This window comes from Chiloscyllium plagiosum, chromosome 41 (genome assembly GCF_004010195.1).
Source record: "Chiloscyllium plagiosum isolate BGI_BamShark_2017 chromosome 41, ASM401019v2, whole genome shotgun sequence".
Taxonomy (NCBI): Eukaryota; Metazoa; Chordata; class Chondrichthyes; order Orectolobiformes; family Hemiscylliidae; genus Chiloscyllium; species Chiloscyllium plagiosum.
The window spans coordinates 15,463,998-15,477,009 of NC_057750.1; the positions used below are offsets into that span (position 1 = coordinate 15,463,998).

The following is a 13,012-nucleotide window of genomic DNA, read 5'->3' on the forward strand; positions in this document are numbered from 1 at the left end:
GCAGAGTGGGAGGGGGAGTTGAAATGTTGGGCTACGGGGCGGTGTGGTTGATTGGTGCGGGTGTCCCGAAGATGTTCCCTAAAGCGCTCTGGTAGGAGGCGCCCACCCCAGAAATTCACTACTTTTTTGACAAGTGTTTGTCTGCATCTCCCAATCCATGTTCAAGTTAAAATCCCCATATTAAATATCAACATTGCTCTAGGCCAGAGCCAAAGACAAAACCAGGTAAGGATGGTATGAATTAGATGGATTTTTATGACAATCCAGTAATTTATGATCACTACTACTTATCCAATTTATTCCTGGCTTGTATTTCACTAATTTAGGAAGGATGTAACAACACTAGAAAGGTGGTTAACATCTTCAAGGAATCTTTACATAAAGTAGTCAGGGAAAAACTGTTGAATTGACAGAAGACCAAGAATGAAGGTGCTCAGATTTTGGTGAATTGGCAGGATCAAAGGAAAATCTTCATGCAGCCAATGTATGGGATCTAGAAAGCAATGCCCAAGAGAGCATGGTGGCATAAATTCAATCAAGGTTTTCGGGGAATCAGATTCTTAGCTGAAAAGGAAGTATGAGAAGGGCTACAAGGAGAAGACCAGAGGAGTGGCAATAAGAGGAAAGTTCATTTGGAGCGCCAGCGCAGACAAGACAAACAAGGTAGCCCCCTTCTGTACACTGACGTCGAGCCTAAATTTCCTGTCTGCTGTGCTGGAATTTGGATTGGTCTTCATTTTACCAGGTCAACAAAGTATCCTAAGTTATGCTGCTGCAAATTTCTGCCAGTGCCAAAACTCTTCCCACTTATCTTCAGCAACTGGCTACAAAAGCTAAACAGTCTCACTTCCCTGTCCAAATAACCTCAGGAGAAACTATTCTTGCACCTTGTTATTTTAGCGTATTAGTGGTGACTCTCAGCTCATGTTCCTTTGATACTTTCTTGCCTCAGTTTCAAAATTGTTACCCTTGTTTTCAAATCATTTCCTTGGTCACTCCTCCCCATCTTTGTAACATTCTCTTCCCAACAATAGTCCAAGTTTTGGAATTCGCTCTCTCCATCTCCCTGTAACATGGACCAGACTTAGAGAAAGGAGGACAAGAGTTTGTCTATGTGATTTGGGATGTTTTGTTCGAGAATATTCTATGTTATTAAGTCGCTTTATAAATACAAGTTCTTGTTGCCATAATCTTTAGCATATAGAATATATAGAATTTCAAGGCAGGAAAAGGCCAGTGATTCAACCAGTCCTTGCTGGTGTTTTTCCCCTTTCCCAATTCATTTCCCTCAGTTCCCTTCCCAAAACTTAGCCAAACGTAACAAGTTCTTCCAAACTTCCAGCCCTTTCCCTGTTCCAGCAGAGAAATAAATCCCCAATTTTCTAAGCCTTTTGCTTTGGAACTATAAACTCTTGGCTTCAGAGTCAGCCAAATACATCTTCACTGCCTTCCTTGCCCTTGCTTCACATCCCTCGTGCAATCTGATGGTCAGAACTGTGTGCAATCCTTGAACTGTGACCCAACCGAAATCTTTCACAAGCTCCACGGCACTTCCTTGATTCTGTATTTAATCTTAACTACTCACTTCCTAGCAAATGCCTACTTAGCAGGCTTACATCTTTCTGCATCACTCCTCTGTTTTGACGTCTTGTCTGTGCTCAGATAATTTATATACACAGATATTGAGGTGTTCCAGGACAGATACCCACATCATTGTCCCACTCATCTCTATTTGTTTCTTTCCAGCATACGCCCAATCAATCACTATCTATACTATAGATTAGATTAGATTACATTACAGTGTGGAAACAGGCCCTTCGGCCCAACAAGTCCACACCGACCCGCCGAAGCGCAACCCACCCATACCCCTACATTTACCCCTTACCCAACACTACGGGCAATTTAACATGGCCAATTCACCTGACCTGCACATCTTTGTGACTGTAGGAGGAAACCGGAGCACCCGGAGGAAACCCACGCAGACATGGGGAGAATGTGCAAACTCCACACAGAGTCGCCTGAGGCGGGAATTGAACCCGGGTCTCTGGCGCTGTGAGGCAGCAGTGCTAACCACTGTGCCACCGTGCCGCCCATAAATATTCCCATAAATATAATATTCCACCTAATAACACGTCTTAATTGGTGAAACGTTAAAGCACCCGAAGTTCAGTGGGAAGTACTCTCACTTCTGTCAGAAGGTTCAAGCCCTCTCTTCAGATGCTTGAGCAGCATTAAAGCACATGAGCAACCTAGTTCCATAACATCACAATCTTCAAATATTGGAAATGCAAAGACAAAAAAAGGACCTCATATTTCAAACTGCTGAAGAACCGTAAAACAGAGTTAACATGTTAAGTGCAGATAACTTGGTATGAACATACAACATCTGACAATTATCTGCCTGATAAGTTTCCATATCCTTTAAGATCCCACTGAAATCTGTGCAAGTCCTAACTGTCGAAATTCTCTGATCTCTTTGCAGGTCCTCACCAAACTACTATGATTCCCTGTTCTTGGAATTCAATTGTTCGACAGAGAGGAGTCAAATTTTTGAAGCGGTATGATGTGTTCCTGAAGCCTTTCCAGTCTATTCTGCTGACTTACAAATCTAACAGACGGTCTCAATTATATACCGACCATGACAAGGTATGAAATACCGTTTGTGATAACTGGATAAAGCACAAGAAAGGAAGTGGAGCTGATGGTTTTGGAGACAGAGGCAGGGGGAATCAGTTATTTCCATGTGTAGGTAGGTTACCATGCAATTCTGGTCATCCTTCCTATCAGAAGGATGTTATGAAACTTGAAGGGTTCAGAAAAGATTTACAATGACATTGCCAGGGTTGGAGGATTTGAGCTATAGGCTGACACTGAATAGGCTGGGACTGTTTTCCCTGGAGCATCGAAGGCCGAGGAGTGACCTTATACAGGTTTATAAAACCAGGGGGAATGGATAGGGTGAATAGACAAAGTCTTTTCTCTGGGGTGGGGGTGTCCAGAACTAGAGGGCATAGGTTTAGGGTGCGAGGGGAAAGATATAAAAGGGAACTAAGGGGCAACTTTTTCACAGAGGGTGGTGCATATATGGAATGAGCTGCCAGAGAAAGTGGAGGAGGCTGGTACAATTGCAACAATTAAAAGGTAACTGGATGGGTATATGAATAGCAAGAGTTTAGAGGGATATGGGCCAAGTGCAAATGGGACTAGATTAGGTTAGGATATCTGGTCGACACAGACAATTGGACCGAAGGGTCTGTTTTTGTGCTGTACATCTCTATGAGACTATGATTCTAATTAATAACAGATCTGCCAAATGCTATTTTCCAACATCTGACAACAGACAAGAATGTCAACAAACCAGAATTAGAATGGATAGTGCCTTTCACCATATCTGATCTGCAGCCCAACATTTAACCTTCCAATCACGGTAGATACAGTTCTATCAATATATCACAGAGGCACAGTAGTAGCCCTCTAACACCGATTTCATCACTGCATAACACTTCGGTATGGTGCTGGGTGAAGGCATTTATGTACTACTTCACCCTATCCCCCACCCAAACCCTAAACAGCACTTTGAAAAAGCATTCTACATAAAGGAAAGCAAGGGATAAGTAGAAGGTAGAATAAGCATTAACTGTGATAAATTATTGAACTAATATCTCAACAGAAATGGTACTGTTATGAGGTAAGACATACGGCAGAGGTGGTCAAGTTCACCAAGATAATCAAAACCTTTTAAGGAACAAAAAAAAGCAAGCCCTTCATTTGTGTTTACACAGGAGTCTGAGAAAAAACAAATCAAGAACTGGATAAAAGTGAGCAAGAAGCATTATCATTGACAAAAAGGAAATGCTTATATAAGTTAGTTAGCTAAAGGTTGGGATTGGAGACAAAAAGAATGCTTAGCGAAGTTGGAGAAAAAATACGAGCAGTCTAAAATGTTCTATTCCCAGCACTGTTGAATCAGACTGGAAGTCTTGTTTTTTATAGAAACCTTCCCCACAAAAATATACTTCCAAAAAATTTTAAATGTTTTATAACGTACTTTTAAAATGTATTTTTAAACTTAAATTTCAGAAGTTGCAAAAAAAATCCATCTTGTTTCCATACTCATGCCTCACCACAATTGCAGTAGCCTTAATATTTGCAATATAAATTTCACATTAGGTCCACAGTCCGAGGCAAAATGTTACAAAGTGAAAATCAGCAAAAAGTGCACTAAAGATAAATTCTTCTTCCTATAATGATATTCCACTCTGGGGTGCCTCAATACAATTTCAATATTCTTGGTGCTCAGTTTGAGTACTATGGCTGAAAGACCTTAGACACATTAACGAGAGGTAACCAGTTGGTCCTGCCATCTAGAAATGGAGCTCTTAGAACATGAGGAGCTGTAACATTGAAATGACTGAAGGTCATCACTTTTTGTCCAATAGAACCGTCAGAAATAGGGATATTTGAAGTTTGGAACTGTGATTCCAAGTGTTAATAAAGAAAACAGAGCTAACCTAAGAGAATAACAGGCCAGGTGAGTCTCACATCATTAATAAGGTGGTTTTTGGGACTTGAATTATAAATTACCTAATTGAATATCTAAAATGATACAAAGTAGTCCAATACTGATCTCTGAAAACAAGTCTGTTCTTAGCAAGTACATAGGACTCCAGGAGAAGCTGAACACAGTGAATACAGATGCGATGTCCATGGGCTATGAGTGAATCATAGAAATGGGTTCATGCAGATAATATGAGTAGTCAAAGGGGTGGGAGATGGAGAGCAAGTTGGTTCAAGGGGTAAAAAAACTGGTGAGATCAGAAGACAGATTATAGAGAAATACAACATGGAAACAGACCCTTCGACACAACCAGTCCATGCTGACCATGTTCCCAAACTAAACTTGGCCCATATCCCTCCAAACCTTTCCTATTCATGTACTTATCCAAATGTCTTTTAAACATTGGCAAATGGAATTTAATATAGAGAAGCACAAGATCTTGCATTTTGGAAAGTCAAACCAAGGTAGGAGTTGCACGATGAATGGTAGGGCCACATGGAGTGTAATGGAACAAGGGGATCTTGAAGTTCAGGTTCACAGTTCTCTGAAAGTGAAGTCACAGGTAGACAGGGCAGTGAAGGTGGCTTTTGGCACACTGGCCTTCTTCAGTCAGGGCATTGAGTATAGAAGTTGGGAAATTATGTTGCAGTTATACAAGACGTTGGTGAGGCCACACTTGGAAGTATTGTGTTCAGTTTTGGTAATTTTGTATCGGAAAGATGTTATTAAACTGGAAAGAGTGCAGAAGAAATGTACAAGAATGTTGCTTGAATGCAATGGTCTGAGATAAAGGAACAGGTTGGACGAGCTAGGACATATTTTCTTTAAGAGCATAGGAGACTGAGGGGGGATCTTATAGAAGTGTATAAGATCATGAGAGGCAAAGAAAGGGTGAATGCACAGAGTCTTTTTCCCAGGGTTGGGGAATCAAGGATTAGAAAGCATTAATTAAGGCTAGAGTTGAAAGAATAAAAAAGGGAACCTGAGGGGCAACTTTAACTTTTTTTCTTTACACAGAGGGTGGTACGCATGTGGAATGAACTGCCATTGGAAGTGATTGAGGCCAGCACGTTAACAACATTTAAAAGACATTTGGACAAATATGTGGTTAGGAAAGGATTAGAAGAATATGGGCCAAGTGCAGGGAAATGAGGTTAGCATGGACAGACATATTGGTCAGCATTGGGCTAAAGGGTCTGTCTCCGTGCTGAGAACCCTGTGACTCTATCTGAATCCACTCCTTCTCTGGAAGTTCATTCCACATATGAACCACTCTCTGTATACAGAATGCCCCTCAAGTTCTTTCTAAATCTTTCTCCTTTCACCCTAAACATATGTCCCCTAGTTTTGAAATCCCCCACCATAGGGTTATTCATCTCATCTATGTCCTTCATGTCCTTATAAACCTCTAAGGTCACCTGTCAACTTCCTATACTCCAGTGAAAAAAGTCCCAGCCTTTCCAGTCTATTTTTATGTCTCAAACTCTCCATTCCTGGCAACATCCAAGTAAATGTTTACTAGACCTTCTCCAGTTTAATAATGTCCTCCTATCAGGTACTAGCACCAAGATAGCTTGATAATGAAATATGGGCTCTTTCTGTGCTGCAGTTCTGATGTAATGCAGTGTGCCCATGGTGCTTTCAGTTTTTATGAATCAGCGAGCCACTGGCAATTTCTCTCTATCACGGGCTCAGAACACTTGACTAAATTACCATCATTGTTGCCAAAACAAACAACTCTGGTCAGTCACTCTTAACTTGGTCGGCACTAAAATACAGTGACAATTCACCAGGAATTGCATTTAATCACTTCAACCTAACATAGTCAAGCACACCAAGTCAGCGAATCTTAAAATAATTCAGTTCATTGCTCTGTCATCCGATGATAGAAAGGAGATTTCTTTACCGAGACCAGTCAGTTCAACTGGTGTTTACTCATACCTGAAATTCCTTCGGGAGTCTCTGCTTGGGTATACAATTTATATTAATAGCAGCGCCAGAGGGTTATCCGTTACAACACTGCTACATTGAGTAGAGCTTAATCACAGCAACTATATTCACAACAAAAAACATCTGACTTGGCCAACACAGATAGACTCAGACACACACACCAGGGCTTTCATAATACCAAACACTCAACCACAGATGCAGAGTTAGTCACAGCAACAGGCTAACACTTCCTCTCTCCACAGAAACTGTTTGATCAGCCGAGTGTTGCCAGTGCTTTCTGCTTATGAAGTACAAGCAATAAAGGCACTGGCACTATATATCCTATTCTGACACACTCAGTTCCTTGCGTAAATTAGACAAACAGCCATGTTGTTCAGTTTTATTTCTTTCACTCAGGTTTTTGTTAAAACCTATAATCACAATTTAAGCCAATTCATTACCAAGAAATTATACAGATCAACGTTTTAGAACTGATGCTCTCGATTGCAATTTGGATGATATTATTCGCACATCCCCACAGCTTTATAATCTCACACTCCAGTCAGAACAGACACAAATAATTTTGTCTCCAGCACAATGTGACAGTGCCTATCATATCCTTATGGCCCAACAAAATAGGGCTGAAAAAGTCAAATCCATGACCTGCTGCGCTTTTCCAGCAACACATTTTCAGCTCAGGCTATCTCTGTCCTTGTAACTACTGTTGTTTTGGTCTTTTTAATCTGATTTGACTTTTTCAGCCCTATTTTGTTGGGCCATAAGGATATGATAGGCACTGTCACATTGTGAATGAACTTCCAGAGAAGGAGTGGATTCAGAAACGTCGATTCTCCTGTTCCCTGGATGCTGCCTGACCTGCTGCGCTTTTCCAGCAACACATTTTCAGCTCTGATCTCCAGCATCTGCAGAGCTCACTTTCTCCTTCGAGATAGCCAGAAGGAATTTTGTGAGGGATGCATGAACAAGAAAATGAACAAGGAATTCAAAACTCCCAAAGATAGTATGTTCTGTTCATTTGCCAATATGTCTCTGAAACATGGACAATAATCACAGATCTACGGAAACCTCAGAATTGCACTAAGATGCAGCTAAACATTCTATATACAGGCTATAAGACAAATGAAGTTGGAAGAGCATTACAAACTCTAAAATGTGACATCCAGAAAAGAAAATATCAGTATTTCAGCAACTTGATCAGAGCTGAAAAGCTACAGAGAACTCTTCCACAGGGTAAAGTGGAGGACTGCAGGAAAAAAGATTGACAAAAGGGTGGTTGGATGACGGATGTGACAAAGCGGATTCAGACGAGCTACGGTGAGGAAGGGACAGCATGGCACAAAACTGTCCAGCAAAGCATAACATTACAGCAGATCTCCCAACACAAGTTGGTACAATCAGACATCATCAGTTTCACATCTTTGGGACATTCCAGAACACACTTCAACAAATTTAGTACTTTCCAAGTGTGGTCATTGCTGTCATTGCATACTTATGGGAGTTTGCTGTCTGCAAAGTGACAATGATGAGGTTAACTCAGCATTTTTTTAACATTATGTCAGTTTGAGGAGAATTATCAATTTTGGCCTAACAGCACTGCTCCACCCTGCTTTAGCAGTGTTGGGTTATCATAACGTTAAAGCCTTACACCTTCAACACTACAGAGTCAGTTTAGATTATGCAAAGTCTTTAGAATGGAACTTGAACTTCCACCTTTGGACTGCATTGAGAGTTATCAACTGAATAATTCAAAATTACGCATATCCTTAATAGTGCAAGGGGCCTCACAGAACTGTAAACCAAAGCATGGGTGCTGATTCACTCAAGATATTCATAGAGATTAGCAAAAGCTTGGTCAAAGGGTCTTATAACTGGGGAATAAGTCAAGGGGGAGAGTGGTTCAGGGGGGGACTTCTAAAGCTTAGGATCCAGGCATGTAAGGTATGAATAGTTATTTATGAAACGAGTGCGGTGTCTGTGCCTGTGTGCACACGTATCTGTGCCTGTGTGCATGTATGTGTGATTATTAGCCATTGCTCATTTATACGAGTGTGTTACCGAAGGTATGACCACAATTGGTGAACCAATTAAAAGCAGGGATGCTCAAGAGACCAAAATTAATGGAAAGCATAGATTTTGAAGGGTTATAGGATGAGAACAAGTTAGAGATAGGGAGGTGGGGAGGCAATATATTGATCTGAAAAGAATAAAAGTTTTAAAATCGAGGCGGTTCTGGGTTAGCAGCCAACAGATCAGCAAGCTTGGGGTGAGGGAGAATGAACAGGCCTCACGGGGAATGGAGGGCAAGATAACGAAAATCTGAATGAACTTTGGATTTACGGAGGGTGCAAAGTGTGAAACAGACCTGAACCTCTTGAAGGCATTTCCTGTACACCACAGCGCATGTCAATTTGCAATCTGTACTCCGTTAATTCACATCAGCTGGATTCCTGCAATTGCCTTTCACCTTCCAGAAGTAAGGAAACACCAGGCCCTTGCTCAACAACTGATGAATCCTACAGGATCAGACAAGGTACTCCAAGGCAAAACAAGTATGAAGAAGCTAGAGTACTTGTTGTCGTGCTGTAATGATAACAATCTGTCTTGCAAAATAAAAGAACTGAATATTGACTTCAGGGAGAAAGGAAGAGAACACACCCCCATCTACATCAACAGAGCCAAGGTGGAGAAGGTCAAGAACATCACATTCTGAGAAGTGACAATAATCAATCTTCCCTGGACCTTCCATGTTGATGTGACGGTCAAGGCAACACAATATTACTTCTTCTTTCTCAGCAGGCATAGGAAATTCAACATGTCCACAAGGACCCTAACCAATGTTACAGATGCACCACAGAAAGCCTTTTATCTGGGTGCATAACATCTTGGTGCAGCAACTGATCTGCCCAGGATCGTAAGAAAATACTGAAAGTTGTGTGCACAGCCCAGACCCTCACCAAAGCCAACCTCCGAGCCATGGACTCCATTTAAATCTCTGGTTACCACAGAAAGGCTGCCAACATCATCAAAGACTCCTCTCACCCTGGTATACGCTCTTCAAACCTCTTCCATCAGGAAAAAAATACAGAAGCTTTAACACACACACCAACAGGTTCAAGTACAGCTTATTTCCTGCTGTTATTAGACTGCTGAATGGACCTTCTAATTTCCAAGCCAATGTTGACCTTGGTTTTGTGCACCTCCTGTGCAGTGGTAACATTGTGTGCATTGCTCGTAGAACCCTACAATTTCTACGTCCTTGTTTGCTATGATCTGCCTGTACTGCTTGCAAAACAAAACTTTTCACTGTACTTAGGGACAAGAGGCAACAATAAATCAAACAAACAAACAATTGGAGGCGGCCAAAGAAGGTCACAAGATCACAAGATGTTGTTCAACTTGAAACGATTCAGAGGAAATTTACAAGGATGTTAGTGGGATCAGAAGGTTTCAGCTATAAAGAGAGGCTACATCTGCTGGGTTCTTACTCCCTGGAGCATAGGAGGCTAAAGGGTGACCTTATAGAGGTTTTTAAAATCATGAGTGCCATGAATAGAGTGAGTAGCCAAGGTCTTTCTCCCAGAGTAGGAGAGTCCAAAACTAGAGGATGTAGGTTTAAGGTGAGAGAGGAAAAGTTCAAAAGGAACCCAAGGGCAACTTTTTCATGCAGAGGGCAGTGCATGTTTGGAATGAGCTGCCAGAAATGGAGGAGAAGGTGGGATCAATTACAACATTTAAAAGACAACCGGATGGATACATGAATAGAAAGGATTTGGAGGGATATGGGCCAAATGCTGGGAAATGGGACTTGATCAGTTTCGCATATCCGGTCAGTGATGATGAGTTGGACCAAAGGGTCTGTTTCCATGTTATGTAACTCTATGGCTCTATAATCAAGAGCAGGAGTAGGCCCTCAAGCCTCCTCCACCATTCAATAAAATGGTGCCTGATTTCCCTATGGCCTCAAACTCCCTTTCATGTCTGCTCATCTCCTCAATAATCCTCAATCAAAATCTATCTGACTCAGCCTTAATTGCAATCAATGACACAGCCTCCAGTGCTCTCTGGGGGAAATCACTCAGACTCACAACCTTTAGAGAAAAGATTACTCAACTCCATCTTAGACTCTGAGTCCTGATTTTTAAACCATGTTCTCATTCTAGACTTCCCCACATGAACAGTTAAGGATATGGGGTAGCCCACTCAAGATCGAGATACGGAGAAATGTCTTCACCCAGAGCAGCATCCTGTGGAGTTCTCTTCCATAGAAAGTTGTTAATGTCAAAAACATTCTATGTTTTCAAGAAGGATTTAGATATAATTGCTAGAGCCAAAGGGATCAAAGAGTGGGGAAGAAAGTTAGAACGGGGTAGTAAGTTGGATGATCAGCCACGATCATATTGAACGGCAGAACAGGCATTAAGGAGTGAATGGACCACTCCAGCTCCTATTTCCTATGTATCTCCAAGACCAGAATTGGACAGCAACAATTACAGTGAAGATAGATCACCACAGCAACTTGATTCAGTGCAACTCTCAGCGATAAACGAGAGCAGAAATACTGAACTTCCCTCCCGAGGATTTGGTCTGTGCCACAAATGGACCTATACCCACAAAAACAGAACACTGGACCAACGTTTCTAGCTCCACCACAGCATGTAACAAAGACTTTCAATCAAGCTACCCGTACTTAAATAACACATCAAAAATAGTAGAATGCACAGGACATAGCACAATAACTGCAAACCCTCAAAACAAGAACAATGCCCTCATCTTAAAATGAGCAAGAAAACACACCACAAAGAAAGAGGATGTTGGCTTCCAGCTCCATTCTTAATTTAAATAACCTCCGTAACTCCAGAATTTATCTGCTGCACAGAATCTAAACACAGTTTCTGCTCCCTTATGACAGCATCTATCATGACAGGATAACCCAAATAGAAAGTGAATGAAACAAGCTGCTGGAAATAAAATAAAATAAAAAGAAAACAGAAATGGCAAAGAGCCATTTGAGGAACTAGGAGAAAGTGAGGACCGCAGATGCTGGAGAGTCTGTCAAAAAATGTGGCACTGGAAAAACACAGATCAGGCAGCATCCGAGAAGCAGGAGAATCAACGTTTCAGACATAAGCCCTTCATCATGTGTCCAAACTGAAAGTCCACAACCAAAACATTCTGACAACCATCTGATGAAGGTGAAGCACTCCGAAAGCTAGTGCTTCCAAATAAACCTGCTGGACTATAACCTGGTGTTGTGAGATTTTTAATTCTGACAGGACACACCATCAACTTGATCAGTCTGACATAGCACACCTTCCCCGTGAGCTACAACTGCCAACCCCTCTGCAGTCTTCAGGGAATACATACAGTCTCAACCCTCTCCCATTTATCCTAGCTCCTCCACTCCCCAGACACAAGGGTATCAACCTTTCTGCCTCTGTCACCCACCCACCAACCACTTGCACCCCTCACTCAAGTTACATCAGTCCACATCACCCTACCCTGGATGCGTGAACATCCCTGACCCAGAGCACATCACACAAAAGACTCCCACAAGTCAATTCCTCTCCCCAACACAAACTCTGGCGCATACATAAACACATATATCCACCCTGCACTTGATCCCAGAGGGACTGGGGCAGGGGAAGGAGAAAGAGACAGTGGAGTCGGGAGGAAACGGGGATAGGTGGCGAGAAAGAGAGCTTGGGAGAGGACTGAAGAGGGATGGGCGTGTAAGGGGTAGGGGGCTGAAGCGACTCCGCAGGCCCCATTACCTGTGGCACTACCTTCTCCCCCCTGAGGCCCCGGTCACTCACCCCCAGGCCGTCCTCCAGGCCCAGGCCTAGTCGCTGCTGTTGAGTCTCGGCGTCGCTGGAGGGACTGAAATCATCCTCGGATTCCTCGAAGGAAGACGAGTGTCCGGCGGAGGATAACGATGAGCCCGAGAGTTTACGGAGCAGCAGCGAGGGAGCCGGTGAGCTGCCGCAGCCGCTGTCCGAAGACCGGCACTCCTCGTCCGGCGGATCATCGGCCGCCCGCTCGGCTCCGGAGTTGGGGCCCAGCAGCAGCGACTCGTCCTGGGTGACAATCAGCTGCGGGATGGGCCTGTGGGGACCCGAGGACTTGGCCAGGCCTGGCTCCCCGCCCTCCTTCCCCGGGCCGTTCGCGTTCTCCGGGCTTTTCATCAAACTCCGAATTCCCGCATCGCAGAGCCCCGGGCGGAGCCGCTCCTCAGGCGGACACCCCGAGCTGCTCCGTCCATGCACAGTCTCCCAGCCCCTGCTGTCAATCAACCGGATAACACAACCCCGCCCCTACTGTCAATCACCCGGAGAACCCAACTCCGCCCCTGCTGTCAATCACCCGGAGAACCCAACCCCGCCCCTACTGTCAATCAACCGGAGAACCCAACCCCGCCCCTGCTGTCAATCAACCGGATAACCCAACCCCGCCCCTGCTGTCAATCAACCGGATAACACAACCCCGCCCCTACTGTCAATCACCCGG

General features: G+C 43.3%; 1 protein-coding gene across 1 annotated transcript in view; it reads right to left on the bottom strand.

The window, feature by feature from the left end:
• The window catches only part of LOC122542883 (inositol-trisphosphate 3-kinase C-like), a 75,004-nt gene extending 62,192 nt beyond the window's left edge, over positions 1–12,812 (bottom strand). Inside the window, exon 1 of the mRNA XM_043681002.1 lies at positions 12,322–12,812. Within this exon, the coding sequence (XP_043536937.1) occupies positions 12,322–12,690 (369 nt within the window). The 5' untranslated portion in view covers positions 12,691–12,812. The remainder of the gene's footprint in view (positions 1–12,321) is intronic.
• Between the last annotated feature and the right edge of the window lie 200 nt (positions 12,813–13,012).